Raw genomic sequence first — 15,955 nt, forward strand, 5'->3', positions numbered from 1 at the left:
AATGATAATAGGGACCTTTTTAAACCTATTTTGTAAAAATGGGGGACTAAAATGGTCAAATTGAAACTTTAGGGACAAATTGCACCTATATCTAAAAATTGAGGAATTAAAAAGGTCGTTTTCCCTAAAAAATTTGTGTATATATATGTTGGGGAGCTTGATATATACTAGTACCAATTTATATATTTTTGGTATTAATTTGTTTAATAGAAAGTATTGAGTACATAAACTAAATTTATGTAAGTAATTTTTTCTTTAAAAAAAAGTTAAAAAGAAAGTATAGTAAAAGCAGTCATGTTAATAGATTGAAATGAACTAGAATTTGGACCTTTTTTTTCTTCCAATTATAAGAACCTTAAAATAAATTACAAGTCTACTTCTTCAACTTTTAAAATAACAACTTTTTATAATTTAAAGTGTCATATGACTTGCCCTTTTAATCTACCAATAAAATCCTAACTTCCAAATTTATGTTTATCAAGTTTTTGACTTAAAAATAGTTAAATTATAAATTAGGTCCTATAATTCCAAAAAAGTTATACTTCAACCTATGTTTTAAAAGTTAGAATTTAATCTCTAAGATTTGATAAAACTTAAAGAATAATCGCTATTGTTTGGTAAAATCCTCATAAATAGTTCCTAAACCATATGGTAAGAACTATTTGTGAGAGTTTTTATCAAACCATAGGGACTAAATTCTAATTATAGACATATGAACTAAATTCTAACTTTCTCCAAAATATAAGGACAAAATTTGCAATTTAACAAAAAAAATTGATAGATCAAATATTAGTTAGACACAAAATTAAAAATTTAAGAATCTATTACACTTTTAGGTCCATTGGACACGAAATGGTTAAAAAAAATCAAGATGCTAAATGTCCGAAAACTAAACTTGTAATATGAACTATGATCTATTAAAAGTTGAAGATCTTATTAGACAATTCAAACTATTCTGTTTGCCTTAAAAAAAACTATAGAAGCTAAATGTTCAAGGACAGACCTTTGACTTCCTGTAGCATTGTAATAATCTGAAAATCTTATTATAAAATGACTACTTTTCAACTTGTGATCACAGAAGGAAGCAGGAAATTTGAGAATTGCTGTTAAATTTAGTGAAATGTAAAATATGGTAAGGATTGATTGTATCCTTGCAAGCAATGTTGGGCCTCTCTATAAAACAATCAACAATTTCAGAAAGTACACAACCCATGTATAGAATCCACTGTTCTACAAACTAGAATTTTTATGGGCAAAATGAAAAAGAACTTCAATCGATTCCGGCTACGCCTAGACAACATAGAAAAATAATCTCAACAAACAAATTGTACCTGCTTAAACTGACATATTACGATCGAGGCATGAAAGTTGTGTACAGCTATCAACTTCTGTCTCATGCCCTGTTTATCTAATTCGAAAACTTTGCAATCAATTTGTCAACGTGAAGTACGATATCGTCGATCCGAGGTCGAACTGCAGACTGGGGCTGAAGCATCCATTTTATAAACTGGAGGAGAGCATCAGGATATGGAGGATTAGGTCCTGCTGGCCATTTGATTTGTGCATTTACTATTGCTAATTGAAGGCTTCCACCAGATTCTCCAAGTGCATATTCAAATGGAGATAACCCATACCTGCAGCATATCCATTAATGATAATCATGAAAAACTACCGGCAATCAGCAGTAAAGTAGTTTATATATTCATGATGTGATGAAGTCTGATGCACTTGATCCAAATAATTAACCTACCAACAGATGAAGAATGATGCTATGATATTTTGACCGATAATGAGAAGCTTTTACCTTACCAATTTGAATTGACATTTGGTTCAGTTTCTTCCTAGATTATTACTAATTAATAAGCTGACCCACATTTAAATGGTCCATTCTATGGTTGGCTGTAAAACTTATGATTCACCAAACTAAAAAGCTTTTGGTCAGTAAGGATAGTTTTATCTGGAAAGCAACTAGTGCCTTGTTTTCTCATAATCATAGGAACATACTATCACGGTTTCTGAAAGATCGATATGGTTTCATTAATCTCCAAGGAAAATTATTACTACTCACATTATTGCATACAAAGTACATCCCAATGACCAAATATCAGTTCTCTCATCAATATCTGCATGGCTTGGACAATCCCACAACTCCGGTGCTCGAAAAGGTGCAGAACAATGCTCAGATGCCCATTCCTACAAAGAAAATAAGGTTGAGTGCATCAAGTTTAGTATGAAAAGTTATAGTTGGTAATGAAGTCAGAAGATTTTATTAGTTCTCTAGCAAAAAGCCTATCCACAATGAACGATGCTGTATATTTATATAACAAGAATGTTTTGATGTTACATCTACAAACAAGGACCTATTCTTCTAAGATTATAACTTTGTTATTTAAACGAAGATGTTACAAGCATGATTAAAATGATCCAACTGAAGATTATGTAATTTTGAAGGCACGTGTGTATTCTGTTGTAAGTTATTGTTGCAGAATACAAGAAGATCATGTCACTATGTGAAAAGAAAGAACAATCAGTAACCTGCAACTGGAGTGCCTCTGAGCGAGAACGAATTTCTTTTCTAGCTGGTCGAGCACTACCAAAATCCATCAATATTGCGAGAGGTGACTTCCCTTTTCTATGAGTTAAAAGAACATTACCAGGTTTCACATCATTGTGTGCATAAGGAGGATCATTACTGTGCATATGCTTAAGCCCTGCACAAAGCTGCAGCAGGAAATGTTTTCAAATGAACTTGTTTTAAGAAAATTCGTGAAAGTTTGAAGAATTAGAGTAATGATATCTATGCATATATTATTTAAAACCAAAACAGTGTTGAGGAAAAGTAGGAACCTTCCAGTGAAATTTCAACATCACTTAGACAAATGCACAATTTAGGGCATTCAAAATTTTACTCCTTTATGAAAATAAATGAGAAGAAAAAATGGATAGCATAAGGCTTTGAACTTCAAATAAAATTTATCAATAGTTTCTTATATTACCAGCAAGTTTGCAGCTAGGGTTATGTGATAGCAAAAACAATTTAAGGTCAAGGATACACATTAAGCGTAAAGTATTTACATCGTCAGCAGATATACATAGTAAATAAGTCAAGAAAAATTCAATAAGTAAACTAAACTCAAAGGCGACACTATAAAGCAATAACGGATAGTTATTACCTGATGAAATATCTCTAGAACATCCAATGTAGAAAAGAATTCCTTCTTAGCCTTCATTGTCTGGGCATTGTCCAGTAATGTTCCATCCAAGTGAACTGGAAATAACAAGTATGCTTCATGTTTCACAGATCCGTCAGTAGATGACTACCCCATAACAAAAGAAAAAAGGGGGAGAAAGATTATGCACAGTCATGGCAATACCATTCGAATGGTTAAGGATAGTCATAGAAATTATTACTTGAACCAGAAGCCTAAGTGTAATATGTCATTGTCAATACTAACTCAAAAACATATAATCATAAATCAGTTTCTGTAGTCAATCAACATTGTAAGAGACTTCTAATCTCCAAGGAAAAAATCCGCATTTGTATTTCATGTGATAACCACATGTTAATCCATCCATTCATCCACAGTCCAGACTAGAAGTACATAAGCCAAACTTTTTGCTACATTAACTAAAAGGAAGATACTAATGTCTACAAGAGAATGTCCCTTCATAGAAGTTCTTTTCAATTCCTACTTTCAGAAGGTGATTGTGATTTCACTTCAAAACATTTCAACACAATCATCAATCTTAGCACTTCTGTACCACCGTCCTTCAAAGTTGGTTAGTAGGAACCTAAAGATCAAAAGATCCAAAAGTACCAAATTACTTCAGAATTGGATATGAGAAGTTTCAATATGCCTGTTGCATGAGGTTTAGCACATAATCTTCAATGAAAGCTAATGTTCATCAGATGAGAGTCAAAATGAAGCAAAGCTTCCTTAATGTTTTATTACATCAAAACTACTAGCCAAAAAGAGAATAAAACTACTTATAACTCAAAGCAGACATAGAAAATACATCTTTATCCACTACCTTAACTGCAATTATAGCATGGTCAAGAAGCGGAAGTAGATTGGGATGACTAAAAAGCGACGAAACACGTATCTCCTCCCTCACCAGCTCCAATTGTTCACTGCTCTGAATTATAACTTTTTTCAAAGCATAAGTTCCATCACCTACAGAAGAATCAAATTCATAGAGCAGAAAGCATAAATCTCAAACCAACAAAAATCAAGAAACGACATTGGAAGCCAGTGACTGCAAAAATTACCCACACCTTTAGTCAAATTTTAAAGACATTCAAGACCCAGATCAAAAATGTCAAATTGAAGCATTCCCAGAAAGACCCAGATCAGAAAACGCAACAAGGGACTATGAAATAGAGATTAAGGAAAAGGGGCAAACCGGAAAGACGAGATGGGTCCTTCAATTTCTTGGCGAGACCACCACCAGAGGCTGAAGAAGAGTCGGAAATAACCTCTTTGACCAAAAACACAAAGGCGAAGCCACCTTCTCCGAGCTGCCTCACGATCCTAAACCGATTTTCGTTTATCCAAATGTCTCCGCCACCATTGACAGCGTCGTACAGAGCATTCAACCCAGAAAAGGAGCAACCCATTTCCCCCTTTACCAAGAGGAAAGCATATAGATTGGAAGGGATTGTTTGAATCTAATTGATGGAAGGGGAAATGAAATCAGACCTGATTCGATGTAAAATGAAAAGGATCGTAAACTGAAAGTGCGATTTACGTTACACTAAAAAGTTATATACATTTGCCCTGAAACTTTTTCAGTAGGATTGCTTGGTTTGGTGTTTGACCTGTGGGAGCAATCAGCAAAGCTTTGGTGGTGTGTCGCGCTAGTTTACTTCACATATGGATTCATTGCGGCTTTTGGCACACGCAACCACGCCACACCAATGTTAAAACAAAAGGATTTTGTTATGAAATTGAAGAGCACGACAAGAGTAGAGAAAATATAATANATGATGTGAAATTGAGGAGTACAACGGGAACACAGATATAGAAAAAAATATAATATAATAATATTAAATATATAATATATAATCTAAAATAAAATAATTAAAATCATAAAAGTAATTAAAATTATAAAATTGGATATGAAAATTAATGAAATTTTAGGGTACATTTCTCACCAATGTGCATTATATTAAGATCCACCAAATGTCACTATTTATAAGTAAAGTGACAAGTAGGATATTGACTTACGACAAGCATGAATTATCACAAGTCACATGGGAACAATGACACATGACTTTTAGGACACTAAACATTGGGTATCTATTTTTATGATATATATAATACTTCCTTTAGATGCCCATATATATATGAAATATGCCTTGTTAAAATCTTACTAAGAAAAACCCAATGGGAAAAAACTCTAGTAAAGGAAAAAGATTATATATTTCATATAATACATACTCCTAAAAGAATACAATATACTTATTCCCCCTCACGAAAACATAACTTAAGATTTTTCAGTCGCCACATTCCAATTGGTTGATAATTTTTCAAAAGTTGTGGTTGATAATATCTTTGTAAATAAGTCTGTCAGGTTATCTTTTGAATAAATTTGTTGTACAGTGATGATTTTCTTCAAGATTATGAGTGTAGAAAAGATTTGGTGAAATATGTTTTGTGTTATCTCCTTTAATATATCCTCCTTTGATTTCGGCTATGCAAGCTGTGTTGTCTTTATATAATATTGTTGGAAGATTTTTATTAGAAGACAAGCCACACGTTTCAAGAATGTATTGAGTAATTGACTTTAGCCATACACATTCTCGACTAGCCTCGTGAATTGCAAGAATTTCAGCATGATTTGAGGAAGTGGCCGTTATGGTCTGTTCACCGGTTGCCATAACATAGCAGTTCCTCCACATGTGAATAGACAACATGTTTGAGATCTAGCTTTGCGTGGATTAATATCTAGAATTTGCATAACCAACTAAATCAAAATTTGATTTATTTGAATAAAACAAACTCATATTGATTGTTCCTCGAAGATAACAGAATATATTTTTAATTTTGTTCCAATGTCTTTTTGTTGGAAAAAAACTATATCTTGCTAATAAATTTACTGAAAATATGATATATGGTCTTGTATTATTAGCAATATACACACCAATTGTAATAAAATATCGTACTTTAGGACTAAGAAGTTCTTTATTATCTTATATCTTTCTTTATATCCAAAAACAGACATCCATTGGAATATTTAATGGATGTGTTTTGTCCATATAAATTTTTTTTAAAAAAATCCCTGTATAAGTTGATTGATGAATAGATACTCTATCTGTTAAATGCTCAATTTGAAAACCAAGATAAATAATTATTTTTCCGAAATCTTTCATCTAAAATTCTTTCTTAAGATATTCTATTGTCTCTGAAAGCTCTTCAAGAGTTCCAATTATATTCCAGTCATCAACATATACAGTTATAATAGCAAATCCTGATTGTGATTTCTTTATAAAAACACACGAACATATTAGATTATTTTGATACCCTTCTTTCAATAAATAACCAATCAGGCGATTGTACCACATCCGCTTCAATCTGTGATCTCTGTAATTTAGTGAATATCATTCCCGAGAATTTGATGTATATGTTTGAAGTACCTTAAATCCTTATGGGATTATCATATAAATATCATTATCAAGAAATCCATATAAATATGTTGTGACTACATCCATAAGATGCATATCCAAATTTTTATACACAGTCAAGCCAATTAAATATCTTAATGTAATTGCATCCACCACTGGAGAATATGTCTCCTCATAATCAATTTCAGGTCTTTGTAAAAAACATTGTGTAACTAGTCTTGCTTTGTATCTTGTGACCTCATTATTTTCATTTATTTTTCTCATAAATACCCATTTGTATCCACAGGTTTGACACCTTTTGGTGTTCGGACTACTAGTCCAAAAACTTGTCATCTTGAAAGTGAATTTAATTTTTCCTCGATTGCTTCTTTCCACTTAAGCCAATATTTTCTATGTCGACATTCTTTAACAGATTTTGGTTAATGATCCTCATTTTCAGATATAATATCAAAAGCAACATTATACACAAAAATGTTGTCAATAACTACATTAGTTCCATTCCATTTTTTCCTGTCATAACATATAGTTTATTGAAATCTCATTATTATTATCTTTAGGTTTTTTACTTTCCTCACTAGTCATGTCAAAGATTATTCATGGGTATTTACATCCTTAACCAAGTCCTTTTTACTTATTTTTTATTTTTGAGGATTTTTATCTTTGGAACCCACTGGTCTACCACACTTCTAGTTGTTCCAGACTCATTAGCGACAACTTGTTGTGTTGGGTATCAATTTTTTATGGAATATTTATACCTGGTATATGTGACTTAGTTACTTTCTTTGCATCTATAAATACATTTAGTAATTGATTTGCTATATTTTGAAAATGAATTATTTTCTGAACTTCAAGTTTACATTGATCTGTACGTGGATCTAAATGAAACAATAATAATGTATTCCATGTAATTTCTTTTTACAATTTCTTAATTCATCCCCCTAATGTTGGAAAATTTGTCCCATTAAAATGACAATTAGCAAATCGTGCAGTAAATACATCACTTCTCAGGGGTTCAAGATATTTAATAATTGATGGAAAATCATATCCAACATATATTCCTAATCTCCTTTGAGGACCCATCTTAGTGCATTGTGGTGGAGCAATTGAAACATATATTGCACACCAAAAAAATCTCAGATGGGAAATATTTGGCTCATGACTATAAGCTAATTGTAATGGCGAGTACTTATGATAAGCTACTGACCTAATGCGTACAAGTGACGCTGCATGCAAAATAACATGTCCCCATACAGATAAAGGAAGCTTATCTCTCAGAAGTAATGGTCTTGCAATTAATTGCAAACATTTTATGAATGATTCTGCTAAACCATTTTGTGTATGAAGATGAGCTACAGGATGATCAACACTTATCCCAATTGACATACAATAATTGTCAAAAGATTTGGATGTAAATTCACCAACATTATCAAGACGAATGGTTTAATTGTATAATCAGGAAATTGTGTTCTTAACTTAATTATTTGAGTAAGTAATCTTGCAAATACAAGATTTTAACTTGATAATAAGCACACGTGTGATCATCTATTGGATGCATCTTTTACTACCATAAAATATCTAAATGGTCCACTTGATGGGTTAATAGGTTCATATATATCACCATAAATTCGTTCTAAAAATGTAGGTGATTCAATCCCCACTTTAGTTGGTGATGGTCTAATTATCAATTTTCTTTGAGAGCAAACATCACATGAGAATTCATTAGATCAAAGAATCTTCTGGCTCTTCAATGGATGTCCATTTGAATTATCAATAATTCTCCTCATCGTTATAGATCCTAGATGACCCAATCGATCATGCCAAATTGTAAATATGTCTGGATTAATGAACTTCAGGTTCATTATTGCATATGTTTCAATTACTCGTATATGAGTATAAGATAATCCAGAAGATAAAGCAAGCAACTCTTCCAATATACGTTTTTCATTTGAGACATTGGATATGATATATAGATATTCCACATTATTCTTACTATCAGTCTCAATATGTAACCATTACAACGTATATCTTTAAAATTTAGAAGATTTCTCTCTGATTAACTAGAGAACAATGCATTGTCAATTGTAAACTTTATTCCTCTAGGCAAAATAATATTTGTTTTTCTAAAACCTTCGATCAAGTTTGCAGAACCTGATATTGTATTTACTTTTGCTTTCAACATTGTCAACTTAGAAAAGTATTTTTTATTTGTAAGTAATTTGTGTATAGTTGCACTATCTGTCAGACATAGATCTTCTTTGCTCATTTTTGAAACACCCGACATATGAAAATGATCCATGTTTCTTCATTAAAAGAAAATAATTACAATAAGAAAAACAACATTTAAAATATACAAAAATTACTAAAAAAAAACATGAAGATAGATAAAAGAAAATAACAACATTAAGTCTAGATATTCTCAAAATCCAAAGAAACACTTGATGTTCCACCAACTGTGCCAATCTTCTCTTTAGGTATATACATATTATATATATATATATATAATTATATATATATATATATATATAATATTTATATATATATATCAAAGAAGTTCTCCACATCCAAATTTGTCATATGTGATTATCCTAGTATGCAAAATTTGCTTCCATATTTTTCTATTTTTCCTTCAGGGAAGCTTGATAGAGGTCAACTAAGCGTTTTGATGAATGAAAAGTACATGACCAATGCCCAGTCATTCCACATTGAAAGTATTTATTTTCAACACTTTTTGAACTTTTATCTTGTGAAGCTTTTTCTTTGTAATCATCATTTTGTGTGATTCTTTTGAAATTTAAATTATTAGAACGACCAACATGAAAATAATAATTATTTCTTTCTCTACCACGGTCATGACCTCGACCATGCTTATTAACATTCACAACATTCATTCTAGGGAATGGTGTTGCTCAGTTGATTGAGATTTGTGGTTCTTCATCAATAACTCGTTATTTTGTTCAACCACGAGAAGACATGAAATTAGTTTAGAATATTATTTAAAATCTTTCTCTCGATATTGTTGTTACAGGAGCATATTCGAGACATGAAATGTAGAAAATGTATTCTCTAACATATCAACATTAGTAATTTTCTCTCCACATAACAACAATTTCGAATTGATTTTAAATAATGCGGAGTTGTAATCGCTTACTGATTTGAAATCTTGTAGCCTCAAATGCATCCACTCATAATAAGCTTTAGGAAGAATAACTGTTTTTTTTATGATCATATCCCTCTTTCAAAATTTTCCATAAGATACAGAGATTTTTTATTGTAAGATACTTTATTTTCAATCCCTCGTGGAAATGATGATGAAGGGAAACCATAGCTTTTGTTTTGTCTTGTCTGGATGTCGTATGTCCTTCTTTAATAGTCTCCCCAAGATTCATAGCATCCAAGTGGATTTCGGCATCAAGTACCCATGACAAATAATTATTGTCGTTAATATCAAAGGTGGCAAATTCTAATTTTGTGAGATTTGTCATGATAACACTATCATAAAATATTGTACTTATGTTAGAAATTTAATAGATATTGAATATGCAAAATAACATTAAATTTATTAATTATAACGAAAAGAAAAAAACTGACATACCTTTAACGAAGAAAACGATAGAAGCTCGTGCCGATAACGTGTTGTAAAATTGAGGAGCACAACGGGAACACGGATATAGAGAAAATATAATATAATAATATATTTACATAATAATATTAAATATATAAAATATAATCTAAAATAAAATAACTAAAATTATAAAATTGGATATGAAAATTAATGGAATTTTGAAGTAGATTTCTCACCAATGTGCATTACATTGAGATCCACTAAATGTCACGCAAAATGACAAGTAGGATCTAGACTTACATGGACACCAAACACGAATTATCACAAGGCACATGGATAATATGAAAAATGACACATGACTTTTAGGACACTAAACATTAAACATATATTTTTATGATATTTATAATACATATGCATTTTTTTTTTCTTTTTATAAAATATTTTCTTTCTTTTTAACGACAATAATTACATAACTTAACTAGTATATTTGAACTAATACTATCAATTTTAATATTTAAAATTCAATCTCCACCCTACATATTATTAAAAAAATATATATATTTTGATCCTCGAAGTTTGAATAATGTTCTATTTTGGTACCTAAACTTTTAAAAATGTTCATTTTAGTCCCTAAACTTTGAATATTATTTTACTTTGGTTCTTAAACTTTTAAAACCGATTGTTTTAGTCCTTGAACTTTTAAAAAGTGCTTATTTTGGTCATTGATATACTAAAATTTTGTTAAATTTTTAACAAAATGGCAAGGTAATTTGTATTTTGGATGATTAACCTATAAAAGTTAGCTACGCTAAAAAATCTAGAGTTCCAATTTCAAATAATGTAGCAAAGTGGGAGAATTTAAAATACATTTTTAGTTCAAAATTTTGGTCGTTCACTATTTTAATATGTATTGGTTGTTGGCATTTTAATTCAGTATTTTCACATGTAACTTCATCTTCATCTTGCTCAATACATCTAGAGCCTACTGATCCAAAAATATAGACTCCCTCAGATTCCTTTTGAAGAGTTATCATATTTTTAATAGTATGGACCACAATAAACATTTTTAAAAAGTTTAAGGACTAAAACGAACGTTTTTAAAAGTTTAGAAACCAAAATAGAACAAGATTCAAAGTTTAGAGACTAAAATATAATTTAAACAAAAGAAAACAAGGGTAATTATTTATATATAAATTATATTATAAATTTAGTTTATGAACATTAAAGTTTGTATCTATTTGATTTCATTGTTGATCGTCAAAATTGAAAGTCTAGAGTTTCAATATAAATGAACATGAAACAGATCAATTAATTTTTAGAATATATTAGTGATCTATTAGATATAAAATTTAAAATTTATAGACTAAATAAAACAAGTAAACTTATCATTTAACCTTTATGGTAATGAAATTATTACTATGGAGCTAGATTTTTTTTTTTTTTTTAGGGGAAATATATTAAAATGCATAAAAAATTAAATACAACAAATGTCCTCTAACAAGGTGAAGGACACCCAATCCGAGAAAGATCTAAACTAAAAGAGCTCTTTCGACCCCTCACTCGAAGAAGAGACTACTTTGGAGTCTTTGACCCCTCACTCAAAGAAGAGACACACTACTTTTGAGTGTTTAACCATTCCGCTAGAAGAAGGAACACTACAACAAATATCATGAAGTCTAACCTCCATTATAGCAAGGACATGACGATCTTATTACAAACCCTATTACGAAAAGAAAATCTGAAGAGTGAAGAAAAGAATATCCTCGTTAACATTTAACATCTATAGAACTAGAACTGTTTGTTCGATATCTCAAAAACAATTCAAAATTGGAATTTTAAAAATAAAAATGCTAAAATGTAAATGACAAGTACATACGTTAGCTTAACGCCAAATCTTCTATCAACATATGTTCAAATGGAAAACAAAAGGGGATGTGAATAAAATATATATAATGAAGGAAAATGATGAAAAAACAAACAATAGTTTATTAATAATTGTTATTGGGATTAGTCCTACAACGAAAGGCTTACTAGAACAGCAGAAATTTGACGAATATATTAGAGAAATTAAGAGAAATCTAATGAACAGATTAAGATTTGAAAACAAGAAAAATTAGTAGACAGGTTTTACATGAAGGCTACTAAAAGAAACTCAATGGAAATACAAGATCCGTACACACCGGATACTGTCCACTAGCTTTGAACTGTCGATTGCTTCAGAAAGGTGATTTGGACCCTTTTTTTGATAGACTTCGCTTGTTTTGTTGAATAAGTTGTATGTATATAATATTACGCCAGATGATTTGCACTAGAAATGGCACAAGACCAAACAAATTTGAAAGTAAAACAGAGTACACTAACCAGTTTTTGAAGAGAAAAGCTACAAGAGTACATTGAGAGAAGTTAAAAAAAAACAACTTTACTTTTCAAAAAAGAGTACTAGTAAGTTCTGATACTTCAGCTACAACTTGCTCATAGTCAGCCTTGAGTTTCTCTTGTTCAGTTGATCCAAGCTCCCCTTTGTTTGGCTTAGTTTGTACCAGCACACAACAAGTTGGCCTCTTGGTCGACCCGGCATTGGCAAGATCCTAAAGAACAAACACGATTAAATCCCGTCATTATTATATTCACAAGGAACGAAGAATCATGTGAATCATGGCTAAGAAAACTTTTATAAGGATCCTAAGGAACTTAGTGTCAACCTCCTAGACTTAATTATGCTCTACATTGAATCAATATCAAACTCAAGTAACTTAGCGTATAAAGAACAGTTATGCAGCCATTACTTCTTTCCTTCCTAGACTTTTTCGAGTACTACATCAACAAATAAACAAACAATCAAAGCATACTGAAAAGAAAGGAAAATGAATGATCACTTACTTCCTTGGAGGGAACATATACGTAACGAATATCTGCCTCTTCACATAAGATTGGAACATGAGTTATCACGTCAATGGGGGAAATGTTTCCAGCTATTACACACAGTCTGCATTACAGAGGACAAAAGATGAAGGGGAACAGACAGCAGTTAAAAATACCATAAAGTAGAAGGAATTTCATGTATTACATTACGAGTATAGATGTTCCAAATGGCTTGTTTTGATTTCAATCCATCAAAAAATGATCACAATGTATATAAAAGTCTATTGGAATTATATTTATGTTCCATAATTCCTCCTTCTTTCTCCATTGTTCTATCTTTAGCATCATAGCATCATATAAATCCCTATAAGCCAAAAAGTAGGATAAAATTCATAGCAGAAGGTACCCTTTTTGGCCGCGCCTTATGCTTTTGACAACCTCCTTTACTCCCCGCTTCAAGCACTTATACTCAGCAGCTGAAAGAACAGCGACGAATGGTTTTCATATCTAATAGAAAAGCCAAATCTATCAAGAACAAACAATTCAAAGGAAATCTATCCCCTTAGGCGGTCTACCGAAATTTACAGCTTATCCTTTAATATCAAATTGAAGAAAAATCACCAACTCAGGATTGAATAAATGAGGCAAACTTGACTAAGCAGCTTACAGATTCAACCATTTTCATTCATCGATTGAGGACAACGAAAACAGTGACACTAATTCGATCTCAAACTTCCACTATACAATCAAAAACACCTCCAAAACTCACAAAGATTTTGTAAAAGAGATGGTATACCTTTGCGAACAAGCTTGAGGGTGCGCTTGCAGAGCTTTTTGCCGGCGAGGGGTTTGGCAATTGGTGCAAGAGCCAACAGCTTCTTCTTCTCCTTTTTCTTGTCCTTTTGATGCGACTTCTCTGCCTCACTATCACTCCCCATTGCTTCCGATGAGAGGCTTGAAAATGGAGCTGCCGGAGTTTGTGACGACGACGGAGGTTGCTGTCTGCTTGGGTTTTTCGCTTCTTCTCTTCTTTATTACTAGGGTTTAAGGTGAGAATGGATGCGAAACCAGCTTCCCACGTGCGGAACTCTCGCACGTTTGAGCCCAATAATATCTTCATATTTGATATGTTTAGTTGGGGCTTTACAGGCCCAACAAGACCATCATTGAAGGCCCATTTCCAGCATCTTGGGCCTTCCGAGGTGTCAAAACTCGAAACAAGGTCGTTAAAGTTTGTTTGTTTTTTTTTTTGTTTGTTTTTTTTTTTTTAAATAATAATAAATTATGTACTGCATTGCTTTCATATATTCCAAACATTTTTCTTCTATCAAAAAGATTTAGCAAGTTGCAAAAAATTAAAAGATTTATCAAAATATGAATGTCCTGTATTGATAGGATAATAAAAGTGTTACTAGTATAAATATAATATAAATAATAGATATATTAACTTGTTTAAAAATCATAAAATGTTTGTTTACATATTTAAATTAGTTTTTTAATTCTTAATTTTTATAATTTTTCTAGAAATACCTATCAAAATCAATATTGTATCGATATTTTCATCAAAATTTTCATAAAATTAAGATCTCGATTTAATGGATAACGATATTTTAAACCTTAATGGTAATATAACATCAACTATTTTTAAATATTTGTATTGAATTTATATCTTCTTTTGATATCATATTTTCTCTTTGTATATCTATAAATATATATTGTACTTTTTTTTTCCTTAGTTTAAGAGGTGAAATATTTAAATCTACAAGTCTCCTAATGGAAAGTTATATTATCTTAACTTTTGAAAGTTAATTATTAAAAAAGTCTCAAAGTGGTAGACCAAAACCAAATGAAAGAAATTTAAGAGAGAAAAAGATTGACATGCACTATCAAAAATTGGAAATGACAAATATTTGGAGAATGTAGGAAAAGAAGTTTGTTTCAAATAAGAATATATATTAACTTTCAATACATTTAGTAAAATAATAATAGTAATAATTTCTATTCCAAAAAAATACGTATTGTGAATATGTTCTAAAATCTATCGAATAAAGGTTGAGATATAAGGAATAATTTAAAAAAAATTAGGTTTCATTTGGTAATCATTTGATTTTTTATTTTTTATTTTTGAAAATTAAGTCTATTGACATTACTCCACCTCCAAATTTCTTATTTTATTATTCACTTTCTTTTGGCCAATGGATTAAAACAACCAAGCCAAATATTCAAAACTAAAAAAAAAAACTTTTAAAAACTTTTTTTTTTGTTTTGAGAATTTAACTAAGAATTCACCATTATACTTAATAAAAATACAAACCATTGTATGAAAATCCGAGGAAATATGTTTATTTTTTAAAAACTAAAAACAAAATACGAAATGGTTACTAAACGGGGTCTAAAGTTTACAGAAAAAAGATGGAGAATATTTTAAAAGCGTCATATCACACTATAGATCGTTGAACTTGGATAAAAAAGAAGGGGAAAAATAGAACTTAGAAAAAAAAAATATAGAATAATGCTCGAAGAAAAACAAGAGTTAGATTCCGAGAGTTCGGAGACCACCTAAGTCTTAAAGGTAACTAAAATATAATGTTTTCATGAATAAAAATCAAAATTTATAATTTGTGAAGATATGAATGAGTGTTATATATACTACAAGAATTTTTACTTATTCCAACGTTTTTTTTTTACGCATAAGTTTTTGTCGTTATAGACTGGTTTTTCCCGGCATAATTTTAATTCGTCGATCAAAATGAAGCCTACATTTTTTTACATATTTATGTCGACACAACTAGACACTTATCCTGACGCACGATGTGTCGGCCAAATTTTTTTAAAAAATCTATTTTTCCTTTTCCCCCATTTTTCCTTTCCCCTTTTTCCTAATTCTACTTTTCTTTTCTCCTCAT

At 30.7% G+C, this 15,955-nt stretch overlaps 2 protein-coding genes across 3 annotated transcripts; both read right to left on the reverse strand.

Moving 5' to 3' along the window:
• Positions 1-1,111: 1,111 nt before the first annotated feature.
• Positions 1,112-4,918, reverse strand: LOC120084237 (serine/threonine-protein kinase 16-like). Of its 2 annotated transcripts, XM_039040137.1 has the most exons (7): positions 4,772-4,918; positions 4,405-4,669; positions 4,033-4,175; positions 3,174-3,317; positions 2,536-2,721; positions 2,069-2,193; positions 1,112-1,634 (listed from the first exon to the last, which is right to left on the reverse strand). In XM_039040137.1, the coding sequence occupies exons 2-7, from the start codon at positions 4,616-4,618 to the stop codon at positions 1,409-1,411; spliced, it is 1,038 nt and encodes a 345-aa protein (XP_038896065.1). In that variant the 5' UTR covers positions 4,619-4,669; positions 4,772-4,918; the 3' UTR covers positions 1,112-1,408. The 2 variants fall into 2 exon arrangements, with proteins under 2 accessions (XP_038896065.1, XP_038896064.1); XM_039040136.1 differs by having other exon boundaries at positions 4,405-4,874.
• A 7,528-nt stretch (positions 4,919-12,446) lies between these two features.
• On the reverse strand, positions 12,447-14,092 carry LOC120083305 (H/ACA ribonucleoprotein complex subunit 2-like protein). Its single transcript, XM_039038995.1, has 4 exons — positions 13,846-14,092; positions 13,456-13,525; positions 13,068-13,173; positions 12,447-12,775 (listed from the first exon to the last, which is right to left on the reverse strand). Exons 1-4 carry the CDS (start codon positions 13,985-13,987, stop codon positions 12,614-12,616), a joined length of 480 nt encoding a protein of 159 aa, XP_038894923.1. The 5' UTR covers positions 13,988-14,092; the 3' UTR covers positions 12,447-12,613.
• Between the last annotated feature and the right edge of the window lie 1,863 nt (positions 14,093-15,955).

Source organism: Benincasa hispida, chromosome 8, assembly GCF_009727055.1.
Source record: "Benincasa hispida cultivar B227 chromosome 8, ASM972705v1, whole genome shotgun sequence".
Lineage (NCBI taxonomy): Eukaryota > Viridiplantae > Streptophyta > Magnoliopsida > Cucurbitales > Cucurbitaceae > Benincasa > Benincasa hispida.

What these genes read in the sequence shown, in the direction of transcription:
- LOC120083305 (XM_039038995.1), bottom strand. Translation starts at nt 13,987, where the DNA reads ATGGGGAGTGATAGTGAGGCAGAGAAGTCGCATCAAAAGGACAAGAAA. An exon ending in CCTCAAGCTTGTTCGCAAAG is followed by an intron (nt 13,526 to 13,845) that starts GTATACCATCTC and finishes CTGTTCTTTCAG; the next exon opens with CTGCTGAGTATAAGTGCTTG. An exon ending in TATATGTTCCCTCCAAGGAA is followed by an intron (nt 12,776 to 13,067) that starts GTAAGTGATCAT and finishes TTTGTTCTTTAG; the next exon opens with GATCTTGCCAATGCCGGGTC.
- LOC120084237 (XM_039040137.1), bottom strand. Translation starts at nt 4,618, where the DNA reads ATGGGTTGCTCCTTTTCTGGGTTGAATGCTCTGTACGACGCTGTCAAT. An exon ending in GGACCCATCTCGTCTTTCCG is followed by an intron (nt 4,176 to 4,404) that starts GTTTGCCCCTTT and finishes ATTCTTCTGTAG; the next exon opens with GTGATGGAACTTATGCTTTG. An exon ending in ATGCTATAATTGCAGTTAAG is followed by an intron (nt 3,318 to 4,032) that starts GTAGTGGATAAA and finishes GTTATGGGGTAG; the next exon opens with TCATCTACTGACGGATCTGT.